This window comes from Diabrotica undecimpunctata, chromosome 2 (genome assembly GCF_040954645.1).
Source record: "Diabrotica undecimpunctata isolate CICGRU chromosome 2, icDiaUnde3, whole genome shotgun sequence".
Lineage (NCBI taxonomy): Eukaryota > Metazoa > Arthropoda > Insecta > Coleoptera > Chrysomelidae > Diabrotica > Diabrotica undecimpunctata.
The window spans coordinates 119,186,427-119,206,953 of record NC_092804.1 but is presented as its reverse complement, the minus strand read 5'-3'; the positions used below and the strand labels follow the sequence as shown (position 1 = coordinate 119,206,953).

At 33.3% G+C, this 20,527-nt stretch overlaps 1 protein-coding gene across 1 annotated transcript in view; it reads right to left on the bottom strand.

Annotated features, from left to right (window-relative positions):
* The window catches only part of LOC140434820 (antichymotrypsin-2-like), a 48,190-nt gene that overhangs the window by 14,874 nt on the left and 12,789 nt on the right, over positions 1-20,527 (bottom strand). The window contains exons 2-3 of the mRNA XM_072523381.1: positions 14,984-15,775; positions 1,881-2,022 (exon numbers count right to left, since the gene is read on the bottom strand). Of these exons, the coding sequence (XP_072379482.1) occupies positions 1,881-2,022; positions 14,984-15,775 (934 nt within the window). The remainder of the gene's footprint in view (positions 1-1,880; positions 2,023-14,983; positions 15,776-20,527) is intronic.

Below are 20,527 nucleotides of genomic sequence, written 5' to 3'. Positions count from 1 at the left end.
TTTTCTACCCGATTTAAAGACAAAAAAATGCCGGTTAAGGCTTGGAGAAATACACCTCTCTGCTTGAGTTGTTTGCCAAAACTGACTTTAGCGAGCTCGTCTTGACCTGTAGTTCGCGCATCGTACCGTCTATTGCCCATGAACGTTTCATAAACGGGATTCTGAGGGGTTTTAGGATTTCAATAATAAATTATATTAATTAATTATATGTTAGCAGTTATGACTGCTACAAGTTCTTGTCGGAATTAATTGCTTTCTTACTGGTAGGTTGATAAGAAAAAACTAGATAATTGTTTATAAATATTGCAATACTTGCTTGTTGCTTGGAACAAGTTGCATGCAGCAATAAAGAAAATATCACCAATCTGTACAGAATTGTTTTTTATCACTATTTATTGTTATCAAATACTAATAAAACTGGTATTTACGGTAGCAAATTACAAAAATCGGGACTAATTTACAGAGCGATATGTACACGTTCACTCTCTATAGGCCAGTCTCAAAGAATATGCTAACCAAGATTCGATGATTACAAAAATTGAAATTAAGTAAATGCTAATATTTGTATTTTCATAACAGTCAGTCATATTTTTCAAATAAAAATTTATTTTCCCTTATATCGTCGCCTCAAAGCAACAGTAGGATATGTAAAATAATGTAGTTTCGAGAAAAACGCATTTGAATATTTTACGAAACTTAAGTAATTAATAAATTTTTTATATTTGAATGGATTTACGTGGAATTTTGTTTGAGTAACCAACAGTGGTCAAATTAACTTAACATTAAATTTATATTAATTAATGAAAAACTTAAAAATAATTGGAAAAAAAGTTAGTTGTCCTACTGTTACCATCAAAGATAATCTGTTTTTTAACGATATCCGTAAATTTCTGTTATATAAACTTATATTGCACTAAAGTTTTGTTTAAAATTTTACACATTTTAATACAAAAAACAAAACAATTTTGTTGTTCAAACATGTTATTATATGAGTAATAACATGAACATACTCATTTTCCAAAAATTTAAAAATTTGACAAGATAATAAACAAAATAAAATGAAAAAATCATCAGAATCAGTAATGGTAATAGCGGATACTGAAAGTTGTGAAAGTACAAATTTACAAGTTTACAAATTTATTGCATTTTATTAAATCAGCCCAAAATTTCTAAAGGGGAATTTATCATGAATTTAACTTACCTTTTTCCTGTGAGTTCCAGGTAATAACTCAGAATCAGTGTTATTTTTGTTCGCTAAATACACTAAATACTAGATACCCATAATTTGTACAATTTAAGTTGGCCAAATTATTCATTTTTACTCTTTAACATACACCTTTATCATCAATGTAATATAACTATTGTTTAAGATTACTGAAGATAAAATTGTGACCGCAAGCTGGATAGTATAAACAAAGACATAATCGCAACTCAGCAAAAAGTACATGGCAACAGTAGGATATGACATGTGTTTCTAATATTATATTATTTATCTATGGATATGTGCGTAAGATAACTTAGTGTTGCATTAATATTGATGATCAAAATGGGTAAACGACAAAATAATGGTATGATATGTATGTTGTCTTAGTGTTGCATTATAAGATTTTCACTAAAAGAAATTAAGCTACACAAGGATATGTAATATTATGAAAAAAAGTATATCAGTTTTTATTTATCCTAATGTTCCACTCAACAGAAGGGTTTATTTCGAATCATTTGACATGAATATCACAAAAGTCAATTTTTTACGTATCATACTGTTGCTTTGAGGCGACGATATAGAGTTTAAATTTTATTTTTAAAATATGTTGTAATTCTATCAAAAACTTGCTATATATCTCGAAGCTTTTACTAAACATAATAAATATTTTACTAACCTATTGCTGTTGCAGCTGCAGCTTCAACACCGTCTTCGTCAAGTTTTACGTATGCTTTTTGTTTAACAGAGTCAACTTTAAGTGGACCGTCGGCAATTCCAGAGAGGTCAGCACCGTGTTTAAAAATTCGTGTAATTCCGAACTGAAAAATATCAATTTTATATATATCTCATATCAGAAAAATCCTAAACATCTAAACTAATATTGCAAGAAATTATTTTAAAAAATAATTAGGAAGTAGTCCAAGGCGTGAGTGTATTAAATAAGCTTACAGTATGTAGTGACCAATGAGGTTTAATGTATAGACCTAGCTATTGGTGAATATAGCGTCACAAATATGATTCCCTTTGTTGGTGTTTACTCTGTTTACTATTTTGATACGAAGTTGCACGAAACGTTTACGCTTTTTTTCGAAGTCGACACATAATCAAAAGATCGTTTTGTTTGTATTATTAGTCGTGTTTGTCATCATGTGTGTGTTAGTATATGTGTGAAAATATATTTAAAACTCAATTGGTATGATGAGTCAATATTGACCCGACCAAATTTAGTTTATAACTAAATTTGTACAATAATATTGTGCATACGGCAATATTGGCACTGGACAATTATAAATTCTTCTATTTTGTACGGTACTCTCAGTTGACCTCTGACTATTGTGCGTGCGGGCGACTGTTTTCCGAACACACTAGAATTCGGGCCTAGTGACACTATTTTTGTTTGACTGTTTTACATAATGAACCGCCGCAACAGACCTCTTACGCAGCAAGAACTTGAAGAGCAGGCTTTAAACGCTTATATTAGTGACTATTCGTGTGATAAGAGCGAGTTAAGCGATCATGGCACTTTCAGTGTTAGAGGAATCAGAAAAGGATCAAGCTGAAAATAAAATTGTTCAAGAACAATCCAATACTGTTGAAAAAGATGAAAAGGGAGAATTAGAGGTAGCAGGGCAGTATTTTTTTATTTTTTTATAAAGAATAAATACAAGTGGTTAAAGATACCTCCAGTCTGCAGAAAAACTCAAAAAGAAAACACAATCAGAACATGCATACCTGCGGTGATAGGTGATGAATACAGAAATAAACTAGCCGAACCAGTACAATCATGAAATTTGATATTTTACGATCATATATGCTAGATATTATAATAGAACAAACAAATGAAAGAATGACTGATTTGACAATGTCTTACACTGATAGGGCACTAAACTGTCAATTTACAAACCATGTAGAAAAAGCTGAAATGAAAGCCTTCAGTGGTCTCCTTTTACTGTCAGTTGCTTTTAAATCAAATGAAGATGTTAATTATGGGAGACAGATCTAACAGGTCGCGACATTTTTTGCGCCACTTTGACACTAAAACGTTTTTGTTTCTTATGCGCTGCGTTGCGCTTTGATAATAGTGTCACATGAAATAAACGAATTCAGAATGGCGATGAACTTATTTCTATTGGCTATTTCAGAAATATTTAACCTTATGATTGCCAACTGTCAATCGAATTATGCTTATGGTCAGTTGATGACTATACTCGGTTCGCTATTCCCAGTCCGAACTGTCTAGTGAATTTAGTAATTATTTTTTGCGAAGTTAGTTACTTTTTGACAGACTAAAAGTGGCTGGAAATTACTATACAACCAAGCACACGTACTCATAGCCAATATTAATAGTATACAAACTAAATAGTAAATAAAATAAAACTTTGCGAATTAACGACAATCAATATTTATTTATCTGCACCATATAATACATAGTTATGTTAAATTATAACAACTGAAATATATTTTTTAAATATATACTACCCAAACTTTGATGGGTTTAATATACAGTTCCACTATTTAGAATAATTCTGCTTTTTTTAAGAAAGAAGTCTGCAATAGTAGGATACTTGAGCTATTAATACTGAGTAGGAATTGTTGTGTTGTAGGTTTCTGACAATGAATCTGTCAAAATATGCCCGAGCTAAGCGAATAGAGTAAATTGATGAAATGCCGGTGGGGTTTAGGGAAAGATTGCGATATAAAATGTATATGCCGAATAAACCGAATAAATATGGCATAAGAATAATGTGTTTGTGTGATGCTAAGACACGTTATTACTGAATGCGTTTATATATGCTGGAAAAGATGATTGTCCCAATCCGAAAAAATTATCCATTCCTACACTTAACGTTTTACAACTTGTACAGCTTTTTGTAAAAGTAATCGAAATATCACGGCTGATAACTGGTTTTCATCCGCTGAATTGGCAAATGAATTTAAAAAATGTGGACTAACGTATACAGGAACATTGCGAAAAAACAAAAAAAAAATTCCCCCTGAATTTTGCCTAATAACAATAACGCTTTGTCAACAATTTTTGGATTTACAAACGATCTAACACTCCTATCATATGTGCCTAAAAAGCGTAAAACTGTCATAATGCTGTCTTCACTACACCATACAGCTACAATTGAAAATATTGAAAAAAACTTCACGAAATTATAAATTTTTATAATTCAACAAAAGGAGGAGTTGAGCTTGGGCCAAAAGTGCGCCTGTTATAATGTAGATCGAAGAAGTAGACGTTGGCCACTGACGATATTTTATGGAATGATAAACATTATGGTTGTAAATTCTCACGTTATTTATAACATTGCTGCAGATACAAGTAAGACAATGGACAGGCGACAATTTATTATTTCTTTGGGAAGAGAACTTATCAAGGACCATCAGTATATACTAAGGGTATTTGCAAGGAGCATAGCATTGAAGTCGTGAAATGTTTACAGTGTGCGGCGGATTAAGTCTTCAAATAATCTTAAGGTACAAAATACCCTAGACTTTTTGACTAAAATTCTTAATGTTTTATTTCTTTTTTTACAGGATCAAAAAAATTAGTTGGAAAACGGAGTTCCTTATTATATTTTTAAGTTTTTTAAATACTTTAATTATTATTTAGTTAGTTTTCGTATAACCGTACAGAAATACAATGTTTATAAATAATTCATAATGCTTAGGTACATATTCTGTTTTCATGTATTTTCTTGTTTTATATGTTTTCTAAAGGTTTAGTAAATAAAATAATGTAATTAAAAAATAACATATCTTGTTGCATTATTCGTGGCATATTCGTGGGTCATCATTGATTCAGCATACCTTAAAAAGATAATTAAATCACCATACCAGTTAAGGGTTAAAAAGCAAATATTTTAAGTTTTTGACGACCAATTATTTTTGAGTAAAAAGCCATTCAGTTGTCTTATTTGTGGTCGCATAAGTTCAAAGACTGAAACATTATCAATTTTGCGGTAAGCCATTTTTTAAATGTAGAGGAAAGGCGGGCAAAACGGGGTGCTCTCTTTTTTTATCATCACTAAAATTATAAAATATAGACGTCTGTTTACGGTGTTTGTCATCAAGTAGATATTATTATTTGTAAGTCGATTCTTGTTAACAATACTTGTGCGTTTTTAGTTAACAAAGTTATAATACCGACCAAAAAATAATCAATCGTATACAAGTATTACTAAACCAATTTATTATTAAATACAATTATTTCCAACTAACAGTGAATGTGTTCTAGAGAATATCTTTGTCATAATGTAAAACTGGTCAAAATGGGGTAACAATAGGTAGGGTAAAAAGAGTTCCCCGTTTTACTCTATCTATTGGTACCCCGTTTTACTCCATAAGTATATGTGAACATTATGACCTATTTATTTTATTATAAAACTTATATCTTATTTTACGCAAGTTTCCAAAAAAATGTTATGTTTTGTTCCAGATGGTGTTTACCTACAAAACGAAAACCGATCGTCACAAGTGGTCAACACAGAGCGTGCAGCAGGCTGTCAATGCTGTAGTAGTTGGTGAAATAGGTTACTATCTAGCATCAATTGCATTTTCTGTTCCTCAAAAAACTTTAAAATGTCATGTTAAAAAGTTTTACAAAAGTTTTAGATTCTAAAAGGCTTCTCTTTACTCCCACACAAAAAGTAGAACTTATATGTATGCTAATATTAGAGATATGAAAGCAATATTGTTTGGTTTGACCATAAAAGAATGTAGGCAACTTGCTTTTAAACTTGCTAATAAAAATAATATAATTGCGAACCTTTTTAACAAAAATCATAAAATGGCTGGACAGGAATGGATGCAGGTATTTTTAAATAGGCACAAATAGTTAATCAGAAAGCCCAAAGCTAGGTCAGGTGTCTGTGCGACGGGATGAAACTAATATTTCTTCGAAAGCAAATGCAACCGGGATTTTTGGATGGCCGCGTGCCTGGTAGATAGACTGAGCTTAATGAAAAAGGGTGAATAAATAAGACACTGTTGTTTTGATAGTTTAAGAACTGGAAATTCTGTTTTCCTATCCATTGCACGCATTATTAATGGATCTTATAAATTGCAGTTATATAGGCTTTAAGTGAATATTATGATGACAAACTAAAACAATGGCTTAAAAGACATCCTGGAGAAGTAGTAACATTTTAGCAAATTTTGTCTGAATACAAACCGAAAGGATCAACGAAAAAATGTATACAGTTGCAGTTGCCTTCTTAGATGTCAGCAAGGCCTTTGACTAAGTCTGGCACAAAGACATGCTATATAAAATGCACAAATATGGATAGAGTAAAGCGATGACATGTTTTATTGCCACATCCTGGCCAATAGGAGGTTCAGGATTTGTAGACGCTCCACCCTGTTCAAATTCAGAACTCTTGAGGTGATAGTACCACAGGGAGCAGTGTTGTCGTCCTATCTATATATCATGTAAACTGACTGAACCCAGATCGTTATTGAGCATGTATGCTGACGATACTGCCATAGCGGACTACAAAAGTGGTGTATTAAGTGGAAAATCGCATTAAACCACGAAAAACACAGGCTATTATCTACCAGCAAAGAAAAAGTAGACCAAACAGAGAGATAAAAACACTCGAATAGATTGGAGCAACCAGGCAAAATATCTTTACATTTACAGAACAGGTTAAATAAACATTGCTAAAGCGTTGTGCCCTCCAAATATAAAACTTGGCAGGACCCCGGTCTTCCTAACCTTTCGGCATACGACCATTATTGATACCACTGCCCCTACGAGTCCGACACCAAAATGAAGGTGGTACGGCACGTACACAAGGCACGCATCGTGGGACTCCACCTCCCCCGTAGTACCTGTGTTGCGATTTCCTTACCCATCCGTTATCCCCTTCCACAGGCGGACAGGTGACGCAAGCAGAGAAATTTCCACCTCGCACGTAGACAGGTCGCTGCCGAGGATCTCTCCTCTACCACTCTTAAATCTCCAGATGGGTACGTGCCGGGACACCAACGCCCCGATTGGTGGTGTTAAGTCAAAGGAGGTCTGTACGGGCCCAGCTCGTTCAACTGCGCCTGGTTCTCTTGGAATGAGAGTAGAGTGGTCCCCGAGAGTATCGTCTCGGATACTAGGAATGTAGACCGGTGACCGTGACGCCTAAACGTCCGAGTGCGTTTCTACAAACCTAACACCTCAAGCGACGGCTCTCCACCTCTCGATTCCTACCCATTAGTCGCCTCTTACTATGTATACTTTCACCTATACTATTTAACCTATATTCAGAGGAAATAACTAGTGAAGCCTTGAAAAATTGCGAACGTGGAATCCTTTTAAATGGAGAACGCCCAAACAACATCCGCTATGCAAATGACACCGTTATTTTTGCACACAGTTTTAACAGTTTACAGCAATTAACAAACCAAGTAAATGAAGTAAGTAAAAGATTTGTACTACAAGTAAACATATCAAAAACTAAATTTATGGTGATCAGCAAAAATTAAATTAGAGACGCCCAACTGTTTATCCAGAATATACCAGTGTACCGAGTAAAACAGTTTACCTATCTTGGAACACTAGTAAACGAACAATGGGATCACTCATAAGAGGTAAAATGTAGAATAGAAAAGCCTAGGAGTCATTCAACAATATGGCGACACTCTTTTAAAGCCACAACCTTAATCTGGAGACAAAAGTAAGGCTCCTATGATGCTAAATCTTCCCGGTATAATACTACGGAGTTGAATCCTGGACACTTACTGAAGAAATGGAGAAAAAACTTGGAACTTTCGAGATGTGGCTATACAGAAGAATCCTAAGGATATGGGAAAAGAAAGAGAAGTGATTAAAAGGAGAAAGTTAAAATATCTCGGACACATAATGAGAATCATGGTTAAAAATGTAGGTTGACGTCGAAAATCTAGCTGATTGGAAGTGGACACAACTTCTTCACACAGCGTTTATACTCTCCAAACTTGGTTTTCAGAGTTACCACTCTGACAATTCCGTCCTCTCCAGGTTGCACCGACGTGATTCGTCCAACTGCCCATTGTAATGGTGGTAAATTGTCTTCAAGAATTAACACCAAAGCATCGACCACTATTCCATTATGGGTTAGACGACATAGGAGAATAATACTACAGTGCAAATTAAATGATTCCTAAAGGACTTAACCGCAGCTTCTCAAATTTCTCCAAAGTGGGGAGTTTTGGGCGGTATAAAATGCTAAAATGCTAAGCGAACCTTTCAACATCCGAATATTTTTTATTGACATTTTGATAATCTGACAAGTTAAATAATTCGTACAACTCGCGACTTGCTCCCACGAAATTGGTAGCGTTGTCCGAATATATTTCTGCACATTTTCCTTGTCCAGCACAAAAACGGCGGAAGATATCTAAAAAGGCTTCGGTAGTTAAGTCGTTTACTAATTCTAAATAAACAGCCCGTGTATTATATATATATATACTGCGATGTATACCTTTAATCGTCTACAATTGCGGAACCTTTTCTCCTTGATAAGCAAAGGACCACAATAGTCAACTCTAGTCTCAAGAAAAGGTCGAGAAGGAGCTAACCGGTATTCGGGAAGGATACCCAGTTTATGATTAGCTGGACAAGGTTTACGCAAAAACAAGGGATGCATCGATAGTAAATTTTTGGAGTTACATTTCGTTCGTCTACCGGCCAATAAATTTGGCGCACGAAGTACCAGGTGGCTTGGGGACCAGCATGTTTTAATTTTACGTGTTCTTCACGTATAATTAATCGAGTAATGTAGTGATTAACTGGCAGCAAAAATGGATGTTTTTGTGACTCAGATAACGAGGATCGATTAAGCCTACCACCAACTCTTAAGATTCCGTTGTTATCTAGGAATGGATTCAAAGGCACCAATTTACCTTTACCAATAACGAAATCCTTGTTTTTTAAAGAATTAATTTCTTTTGAAAATTCCAAGAATTGTGTCATCTTAATTATTAAAGATTGCGAATCAACCAACTCTTAAGCTTTAGCTCGTTTAAATTGCGCTTTTCTTTTCCCTTTAACTTGGCGTTAAAAATAAATCGACGAACATATACAATCACGCGAATTAATTTATGTATCGAGCAATGTTTTTTTAAAATATTATTAATATTCAACAAAACTTGCATACAATTTATTGATTGAGGCCTTACCATTTTTTATTTGGGAATTTTGATCGAATCGAAAATCCCTTTTGGCAATGAAGACTGGGTTCGAGATAACCAAGACGGACCGATTTGCCAAATATTATTTTCCAAAAATTCTGAGGGAAGTTCTATAAGTTTTAATTGAGCCTGAAATGAACCATAAATCGTGAATTTCGAGCGGATGTGATTCATCCCAGGTTACTTCTGATTTCCAGCACATTTACATAATCATTGTTGCGTATACGATAACTTGGCCCAACAATCCCAGCGGATCAAACAATTTTGCGATTTCCGACAAAATAGAGCGTTTCGTTACAGTGTCGATACTTGAAATACCCGAGCTATAAAACACAGTATCTTCGCAAGAATTCCATTGAATTCCTAATGCCTTGATAGTGGCATCAGGATCTAGAGACATGTGAGTACTCTCAGCGTGTTTATTTTGATTCAATATTAAAAAACTATCATTTCGTGCCCATTTTCGAAGAAGAAAACCGCCTTTTTTAACAATGCGATAATATCTTCTCGCAAGACAGATGCTTCTGGGCGAGTCTTTGCGCCAGTGAGAAGATCATCGACGTAAAGGTCTCTGTTTAATGCGATAGCTGCGAGAGGTTGCGTAAAACCCTCATCTTGAGCTAATTGCATAAAAAAGTCCGAGTTGAAAAATATGATGCTAAAGCGGTACCGTACGTGACGGTATTAAGAATGTACATTTTAAGTGGCTCTTGTGGATTTTTACGAAACAAAATTTTTTGATAAACTGCGAGATCGGGATGTACGAGCATTTGGCGATACATTTTTTTTTTGCGTCGGCTGCAGATACGAATATAATATGTTGACGATAACGTAGAACAATGACAAATGGGTCCTGCAGCTTGGGACCGACCAATAATGTATATGACCGAACATAAATATGTATTGTTTTTTTTTATTCTTTATTAAATTTGTTTTATATATATATATATATATATATATATATATATATATATATATATATATATATATATATATATATATATATATATATATATAATGGCTATACACCCCAGTGTGGGGTTAAACCGCAAATGCTTTCTAGATCCGATTTCTTAAGTGGATCAGTCTTATTTGTTTATCTTATCTTCTTGACAATATCTCTCCATTTTTTCCTGTCTCTAGTTCTTCCTCTCCATTCTCTGACTCCTGCCCTTTGGAGGTCTTCTTCAACTTCTTGCAGCCACTTTGATCTCGGTCTTCCCCTTCTCTTTTTTCCTCCTGGATTCCATTCTATCATTGCGTATGTCACTGCCTCATCGCCTGCTCGCCAAATGTGACCTAACCATCTAACTCTGCATTGCTTTATTTTAGTTACGATGTCTTCCTTAAGTTCTTCCTTAATTTCTGCATTTGTTCTGCTTCTATATTCATTTTGCTCTGTTCTGATTGGTCCTAGTATGGTTCTCATACTCTTTCTCTCTGCTATTCTTAAGTCTTCTTCATCTTTTTTAACCATCGTCATTGTTTCTCCTGCATATAACAATATTGGCCTAATTATGGTGTTATAAATGCTCATCTTACTTTTTTTAGTCAGTGTTTTGCTTTTAAGTAATGTTTTGTTTGCAAAATAAGCTTTATTCGCTGCTAATATTTTTTCTTTTATTTCGGATTTCCTTTCTCCGGATTTACTTATTGTAACTCCTAGGTATTTGAAGTATTCTACTTCTTCAAACTCAGAACTTCCTATTTTGATTTTTTCTTTCATTGGTTTGTTCCCTAATCTTAATATTTTTGTCTTTTTTTGATTTAATCTTAGCCCCATTACCTCCCCTTTCTCTCTTATTTCTTCTAGCATTTCTTTCATTATTTTTCTGTTCTTTGCAATAATAGCAATATCGTCTACATATGCAATTATTTGACCACCTCTTGTTCTGAGATTTCCTTTATTTATATTTCGTAGTACATATTCTAATGCTAGATTAAATAGCGTTGTTGATAATGCATCTCCTTGTTTTATCCCTTTATTTATAATGAATTCCTCTGTCTCTCCTCTTTGTGTCTTTATGCTTATTTTTGTAGTTCTCATTGTCATTTCTATTAATTTTTTGAGTTTATGTGGAATTTTTAATTTTTTAAGTGCTATCATTAACCCGTTCCTTTTAATTGAATCAAATGCCTGTTTGAAGTCTATGAATAACATTTCCAATTCTAATTTATACTCGTTTGCTTTTTCCATTATTTGTTTTATTGTGTATATTGCATCTATTGTAGATCTTCCTTCTGTGAATCCACATTGGTACTGTCCTACTGTCTTCTTTGTGATCTTTGATAACCTCTTTTTTATTATTGATGTCAATATTTTATATGTTGTATTTAGTAACGTTATTCCTCTATAATTTTCACAGATTTGTTGGTCTCCCTTTTTATGTACTGTTATGATCTGCCCTACCTCCCAGTCCCCTGGCATTTTCTCTTCTTTCCATATATTTTTCAATAGTGCCAGTATTTTTCCTCTTAGTTCTCTTCCCCCGTATTTTATTAGTTCCATATTAATGCCATCTTTACCAGGGGCTTTTCCATTTTTGCTTATCTGTATTACTTTATCCAATTCCTCTAATGTTGGTTCTTTTGAAATTTCGATATCTACTTCATCTGCTTCTTCTTCGTGCACCGTTTCCTCCTCGTTATGCATTTCTTCTTCTGTTGTTTCCTCCGTCAAGAGCTCTCTGTAGTAATCTCTCCATACTTGTTTGTATTCTTGGTCCTCTATTATCACTATTCCCTCTCTATTTTTTATTCCGTTTGTTTTGCCCTGGTATTTTTTGTTTTGTTCTTTAATTTTTTTGTAAAAACTTTTCGTATTTCTGTTTGTTCTTTCCTGCTCTATTTCCTGCATTTTTTTGTCTACCTATCTTCTTTTATTTTGCCTTATCACTTTCTTAGCATTCCTTCTTAATTTTTCATATTCTTCTCTGTCTTCCTCTTTATCTGTTCTTAGCCATTTATTTCTGGCTTGCACTTTTTTTCCTGTTATTTCTCTACATTCTTGGTTATACCATTCGTTTTTTGTTTTAGCCTGACTTTTACCTATCTGCATATTTGCACCTTCTTGTATTGATTTTTTGATCGTCTCCCATTCTGTGTTTATATCTTCTGCTTTATATTTCTCTTTTATTTGAACTGTTACTGCCTCTTCATATTTTTTTCTTACTTCTTCATTACTCATTTTATTGACATTCCACTTTTTATGTTGGTTTTTTTGTTTTGTTTCAATTTTAACTTTTTGTCTTATAGTGGCTGTGACCATGTAGTGGTCTGAATCTGCACACGCACCTCTGAACGTTCTTACATCTTTTATTGACGATTGCTTTCGTTTATTAATCATTATGTGATCAATTTGACTATATGTTTTCTGATCTGGTGACCTCCATGTTACCTTATGTATTTTAGGGTGTTCAAATTTTGTTGAGCTTAGTAACAAATTTGTTCTTGTTGCTAGGTTACATAGTCTTTGCCCATTGTCATTCGTGTTTTCGTGTATTGTATGCTTTCCTGCAATTTGTTGTAAAAAGTCCTCTTTTCCAATCTGGGCGTTGAGGTCTCCTAGTACAAATATGACATCTTCTTTGGGTATTTTTTCTATCTCCTCTTCGACCCTATCATAAAAGATTTCTTTTTCGTCTGCATTTCTTGTTTCTGTGGGGGCGTATAAATTCAAGACTGATATATTAAATGGTTTGCTGTTGACTCTAACATAGGCCATCCTTTCGCATATTGGCTTGAAATTTATAATTTTCTCTCTTAGGTGCCTTATTATCATAAATCCCACGCCTTTTTGCCCTTGTTTCTTTCCTCCTGAATATAACATTGTAAAGTCTTGTTTGTCAATCTGTCCCTGTCCCTCCCAGCGTAATTCTTGTAGTGCTGCAATATCTATTTTATACTTTTTGAGTTCTTTTTCTATTTCTAGCATTTTTCCTGGAGTTAGCATGGTTCTTATGTTCCATGTGCTTATTTTCAACTCTTTATTTTTTTTGTTGTGTTGTCTTCGTTTTTTATTTTTGTTTTCTTGTCTATCTTTCTTTATTGCACTTTTGTTGTACCCGGGTTTATCTGCAGTCATTTCCTGTTTCTTTGCCTCGTCCGTCAACGAATAATGCATTGTCTCATCCCTTGCTAGTTTTTTGAACCACCTCCATGATGGTCCTCCAGCTGATTGGTGTTTCTATTCCATCTCCTTTCTAGACCATCTATTATAAGTTTGTTGGCTTTAATTTGGACACGTTTACCTTTCTTTATTTCATCTTTTGCTATTCTTCGTATTTCCTTCTGTATTTGTAATTCCTCTGTCGTTAGATCATTGTTTATATATATTTTTTCTTTTTTTACTTCTTTAAGTTTACTTTTGTTTTCCATAATTTTTGTTTTTTCTTCTTTGTTTGGCAGTCTGACTAAACATGTTTTATCTCCTAGTTTCACTGCTTCTTCTATATTTACGCTAATATTTAGCTCTTTTGTCATAAAATTTCCTATTACTTCTTTTAGTATTCTTCTATCTCCAGTTTCTATTGTCATTCCCTGTATTATCACATTATTTGCTTTTCTTATTCTATCCAGCCTTTCAAGGCGTCCTTTTGTCTCATTCAGATCCTTTTTGATTTGTTCATTTTCTTTCCAGATTTCACTATTCTCTTGTTTTAGTTCTGCTAGTTCAGTTTTGAGTTCCCTCATTTCTTCTCTGTATTGTTTTTGTTCCGTTTTTACTTCTTTTATATCAAATTTTAATTCTTGTAACTCTATTGTTAAATTTTTTATCATATTTAGTATTTGATCTATTTTGCTATCATCTTTGTGACTTTTAACTGGACTTCTTTGTACTTTTTTACTGGGTCTAAATAACAGTCCCTCTTCTTCTCTATTTCTTTTCCGATTGTCATCGGATGTATTCTGAATCCATATTTTTACTGCTACTACTCGCGATAGAGCCAACCTCCCCACTCAACGCGTCGAAGGAAGATGGTTCTCTCAAGCAGTAGCTTGTAGTAATTTATTTTCACGTTTTCTTCCTGAATAAATTAATTTTCAATTAAAAAATTTTTGTCATTTACTTTGGAACGGTTTGATGTGGCAACGCCCACCTCTAGCTTTTAAAACTGATATAGCGTTAATTACCTGGGCCGGTTTTGTTTTTAGTTTTTTGTGTTGAGAGTAAATAAAATTTCCTTCGCCTTCCTAAATTTATCGAGGTTATGCACTTACCTCTCTTCCGATATCTTTGCTATAATTACCATTAACACTTTTATTTTTCTATTACACACTGCACGCAAAATCAGCAAAATTATCGACTCACAATAACCAAAAATTGAAATTATTATGGAGCAGAATTTACACACGTCTATTTCTTACACTAGAGATGTGGAATTAAATAATTTAATTTATCCGCACCGGCATAAAGTGTATAATCAAAAGATGTGATTTTCAACATAATCTGAATTTTAATTAACGAGAATAATTAATACCCGATTTGTTTTTATTTTTATTAGCTATCTTGTCGTAATAAACTTGACTTAATATTTACCTATAATATTAAAGATAAAACGTAAAAATTAACAATCTTGTTTTAAAAGAAAGTTTATGATTTAGAAAACTTACCGAATGTAAGATGGGATTAAAATTAATTTCGGTCTCAATTTTGAATTTGGGTAGGTTGATAGCTACATTGGCATATTTCATTTTTTGAGGAGCCAAATATTCTTTTAAATTGTGTTCAGCATCTGCTAATCCGTTGATTTCGTCGGGTAAAACAAATGTTATACTACTATTTCCGCCTTTAAATTCGAGTTCCAAAAATTTAGCTTTAAGCTTATCATTGTAGGCATATTTTGTGAACGCTAGAGTCTTCATGGTAGGGATTTTTTTGGATTCAGTAGGTGAACTATGGAATAATCTATTAGCAGTCTCTAATTTTTCGAAAGCATGTTTAAATTTTCCTGCGTAGTATAAAGCATTAACTAATATTAGTTCTGTATTAACTTTCAATGATTTGGAATCAATAAGTTTTTGGATTTTGTTGTTAGTTTTTTGTGCAACCCAGTCATTGATAGTGCTAGCGGCCTTTTCTCGCTGATTAAAGTCAAGGTTTTCTACGTCTGCAGAATAAATATTTGCACCAATATCTTTGAATGATTGTTTAATTGGGAAGTCTTTAGATGGATAAATTTTGTTTGCTGATAACACTTTCAAATCTGGTGTATCACTGTTAAGATGGTATGTCATTTCAGTGAATGCTTTATTTACATCTTCTATATTATTGGGTAAGCTCAAACCGTTCAACAATTGTTTTTGTGTTTCTCCTTTGGCCCCATTTGCAAGCAGCGCCAATACGATTTCTGCAGATAATCCACTAACAATAATGTTATTGTTGCCAGATATTTTAATGAGTTCCTGTAACATAAAAAGGATTGTTAAAAAATGTAGATAAATAAAGAACTATATAACGTAAAAGTATAGAAAATGCCTAAAATAAATTATTTCTACAATCCACAATGATACCCTCATTTAAAAAATACTCAATTTTCTTTACATACAACATTCTTCTTGGATAACATATGGCAGGGTGACTATTTACTTCAATAATAAATACATCGTAGAGTGCTTAAATTTTACTAACCTTGACATAGATCACTATAAATATATATATATATATATATATATATATATATATATATATATATATATATATATAAAGAAAATCATAGACAGTAACTGGCTACTAGAAAACAACAGACAGTTGAAGGTAACCGGGAACCGCCCAATACTAAGAAAGCAATAAAAAAACAGGTGTTTCTAAGTAAGTGTCTTATGTCAAATGTGTCCAATGCGCAGTATAAAATAAGAATCACAAATCAAGTTGTAAACAGGTGTTGCTTTGAGGCAATTTTATGCAATTGAGTCATGGAACTATCTAAAGTTAGTGTAAATCGATTCTATGGAAATCGAAGTAGCAGAAATGCAAATATTGTTATAAGACCAGTGTCAGATGATTCTGATGACAGCGAATTAGAGGATAATGACGCTGATATTGATGATCCCTGCTATTTACCTTCTGACAATATTGATGCATCTGTAAGTAAATATTTTAGACTCATCTCATGAGTGACATTTCTAACATCGCCACTTTTTTAGGAAGAAAATACTCACGAGGATGATGATATTGTCTCTGATAAGACATCTGATGATGAGGTAGATGATTCTTCCAAACATAAAGCCAAAAAAATTAAAGAAGCCTACCAATGGAAGGTTTACAAAACAAAAATTGCATTACCTATTCCCAACTGGAAAGGTAATATACCTATGTCACACGAAATAAAACAACCAATAGAATACTTTACTAAATTTTTTGATGACGAGTTAATTGGAACTTTAATAGAGCAGTAAATTTTATATAGTGATCAACAAAGTCCAAATAAGCCACTTGGTGTAACAAAAAATGAAATTGAACAATTTATTGGTATGTCATGCTAAATGTTTATATTATATAAACTACCACGACAACGAATGTTTTGGAATCCAAAAACGAGGATTACCCAAGTAGCCGATGTAATGTCTGTGAATCGATTTGATGCTTTAAAAAAAATTTACATATGAGCGACAATACTAAACAACCATCTAAAGAGTATCCAGATTATGGCAAATTATACAAAATAAGACCATTGATCACTAAAGTGAATGAAGTATGTTCTACAATTCCCCTTGAAGAGCTTCTGTCAATAGATGAACAAATTATTCCTTTCAAAGGAAAAAGCAGTCTAAGACAGTATAACCCAAAAAAACCGAAAAAGTGGGGGTACAAAATTTTTGTTTTATCTGATACTTCTGGTTTGATCTATAAATTTGAAATATATACTGGAAAAGAACCTCACACTGTAACCGATTTTGGTTCAGCCGGAAATGTAGTCGTCAGGTTATCAGAGATTATCCTAAAACACCAGAATCACAATTTATACTTTCACAATTGGTTCAATAGTATCAACTTGCAATTAGAATTAGCAAAAAATGGTATACAATGTGTAGGCACTGTAAGGCAAAATAGACTCGCTGTTTGTGATTTAATATCGGACAAACACATGAAAAACGAGGGCGTGGATCATTTCAAAAACAGAAAACTATTATCAATGGTACTCTCCTGACTGTTGTGAAGTGGTATGACAATAAAGGCGTTAAAATTTTAAGCTCATACGCAGGAGCTTATCCATGTGGCAAAAAGAAGAGGTGGGATCGTATATCTAAGCAATATATTGAAACTGATTGTCCATTATCTATATTCTTATACAATAAGAGTATGGGAGGCGTTGATTTGCTCGACTCGCTTATTGCTCTATACAGAATATCAGTTAAGTCCAAAAAGTGGTACCACAAATTCTTTTATCACTTTATTCACATTATGGTTGTTCAAGCATGGCTTAGACTGCACTGCTTTAAAAATACCAAAAAAGAAACACTTAACCCTATTGGAATTCAAGGCAGAAATTGCACAAACTTTGTGTATGAAAAATAAAGTAAATGGTTCTAAAAGAGGGCGTCCATCTAGTTCAAATAAATCCACAGCATATGAGGACAAGAAAAGGAAATACCATGCAACAGTACCCACTCCCTGCGCAGAGGTTAGAAAAAATGGAATGGATCATTGGCCTATATATTTTGAAAAGAAAGGAAGATGCAAATATCCTAATTGTAAAGGAACTCCCAAAGTTCAATGCCAAAAGTGTAAAATATTTCTTTGTTTTACTACAACTTCTAATTATTTTAAGAATTTTCATACCGAATAAAGTCTTCACATAATAAATTTTTATTTCACTAAATGTAGTTTAATTGCATATTGTTGCTTACGGTACATATTCCGTATTTTCCAAAAAAAGGGGGAATAGTAGTCAACACTCCGGTGAGATGTACGTATTACATACCTTTTGTTAAAGAAACAAGTGTATCAGTGATGTTAGATAGATATAAAATAAAAGTTAAATCTTGTTCTCAAAAGGAAAATAACACATCCGTGTAGATGTTAGTATATCATAGATAGTTCATTGTTGTCTTTTACATTCATTTATGGTAGTGGTATAAACACAATATGTCCATATATAAAAACATGGTTTGTACATGAAGTAAGGTTATAAAATTTTAAAATAGTTAACAATTGACTTGTGGATAAGTCCACTTATGCACAACTGTTGTGACTTAAGTCCACATGCAGTGCAAGCAATAAACTAAGTCACAACAGGCAGAAAATAACAACAGCATGTTCCAGTAAAGTGTGGAGCAACAGTGTTATGTAAATCTAATATAGGAATATGTAAATCTAAGTATAGATGGAACTTAAGTTATCAACATATTTTTTGTTGTTCAGTGAATTAGAACAATTATTAATATAACACATATCTAAGATTTTAGGATGAGCTTCTTTTTCAGCTCTATCTAGAATTATAGCCTAATTATATAATACACGATGTTCATTGTCGTTGACATAAATTCTCAAACTTGTTGCTAGAGGTTTATGTCTACAGTCCCTTTTGTGAAGGGCTAGGCGCTTACTGAGTCGACTTGTATGGCCTATGTATATTTTGCCACATTCACAGGGTATACCGTAGATTACGTTACAGTTCTTATCTAGTGGAACTGGATCTTTTAGTTTAGAATAGAACAAATTGAGTTTTTTGTTGTTATAATTGGCTATTTTGATGTTAAATTGACTAAATCGTTTAGTGAGAGATTGTGTTAAACCTTCTATATAACATGAATTTGTGCCTCCAGTACGTTGTCCTTCCATCATTTTTGTAGTTTTTCTACTGATCGTTGTCCTATTGGGGAACCGTCTCTTGCCGGCTTCACTAATCTATTTGTTGTCGTTCGGCTTCTATGCCATTATACTTTTCTATTTCTTACCCAGTTCTTGATTTTCTCCTCTTTTCATGTATGTCGTCTATCTCTACTTATATCTCTGTCCCATAGTATCTTACCATCAATTTTTCTCAAAGTGTTTAATCTCTGCTGTTTCTAACATCCTTTTTGTTCTCTCTGTGCCAGGTCGTTTTTCTGAGGCATATCTCATTATTGGTCTGATGACTGTTTTGTAAATTCTGCCTTTCATTTCTTTTCCGATATTTATATTTCTCCATATTGTTTCATTCAGGCAATATATGGCTCTGTTTACTCTATACATTCGTATAAATATATCGATATTTCAGTATCAGACTGCACGAACTTACGATTTTTCAATATTGAGATAAGATTACTTTATCTTAAAATTCCAACACCATTATAAAAATTTTGACTTGTCATCGTCAACACGCAGAATCGAAGTCGTTTTGTTTACATCGTCGTAGTTGCATACCGCATCATTTTGAGATAGTGCATAATAAAACTTAATCGGTAGAACCGTTGTCAGCTACTAACTTAAAATTGTGTGGTATAAAACTGTCAATATTTACATCTGTCATTGTCATTTGTTCAAGCATTGCTTGTGTTTAAGATGATCTGTGTCTGTGTTGGAGGTTATTTTAGATTGTTTATAATTATAAATGTAATAAAAGAACGTTATATAAAAACATTTAAAATTTAAGTTTATAAAGTGCTGTTACGTTCCAAATTTAAAGTAGAAAGTCCCACCTCTATTTTATCAAAATTTAAATAATTCAGGACGTGTAAGAGCGGTTGCCTATAATATATTATAAGCAAGGTGGCGAAAATAAAATTAGTAATTTTCAAATAGGGGTAATGTCTGGCAAATTGTGCTGAAGTTAAGGGAACACGTCCTCTTTTTTGTGAAGAAACTAATTTAGATCGTTCTTTCTAGAGTTATCTTGGAAGAATTGGGATCATAAAATTGAAATTTTTGAATCTCGGTATTATTCGGTGACCTCCGTGTGTCAAGTTGTCAAGTGTTCGGAAAGACGACGGAAAGAAAGTGATTCCAGGTTTGAGAGTGTTACTGAAAGGTTGGGCTAGATTAAAAACGGCATTTTTGTTTTTTTGCTTTTGCTGCTGTTCCATGTGGGATCTGGACTAGTCCGAACCGTGTGGATATTCAAGGGGATTTGCTGCCTTCGTGGAAGGGTTTTTTTTGGAATATCCACAATTTCGCTAAAAAAAGCGGATCTACAGTACACGTGAATACCGGGAGTCGTATTTAGATCAAGAAAT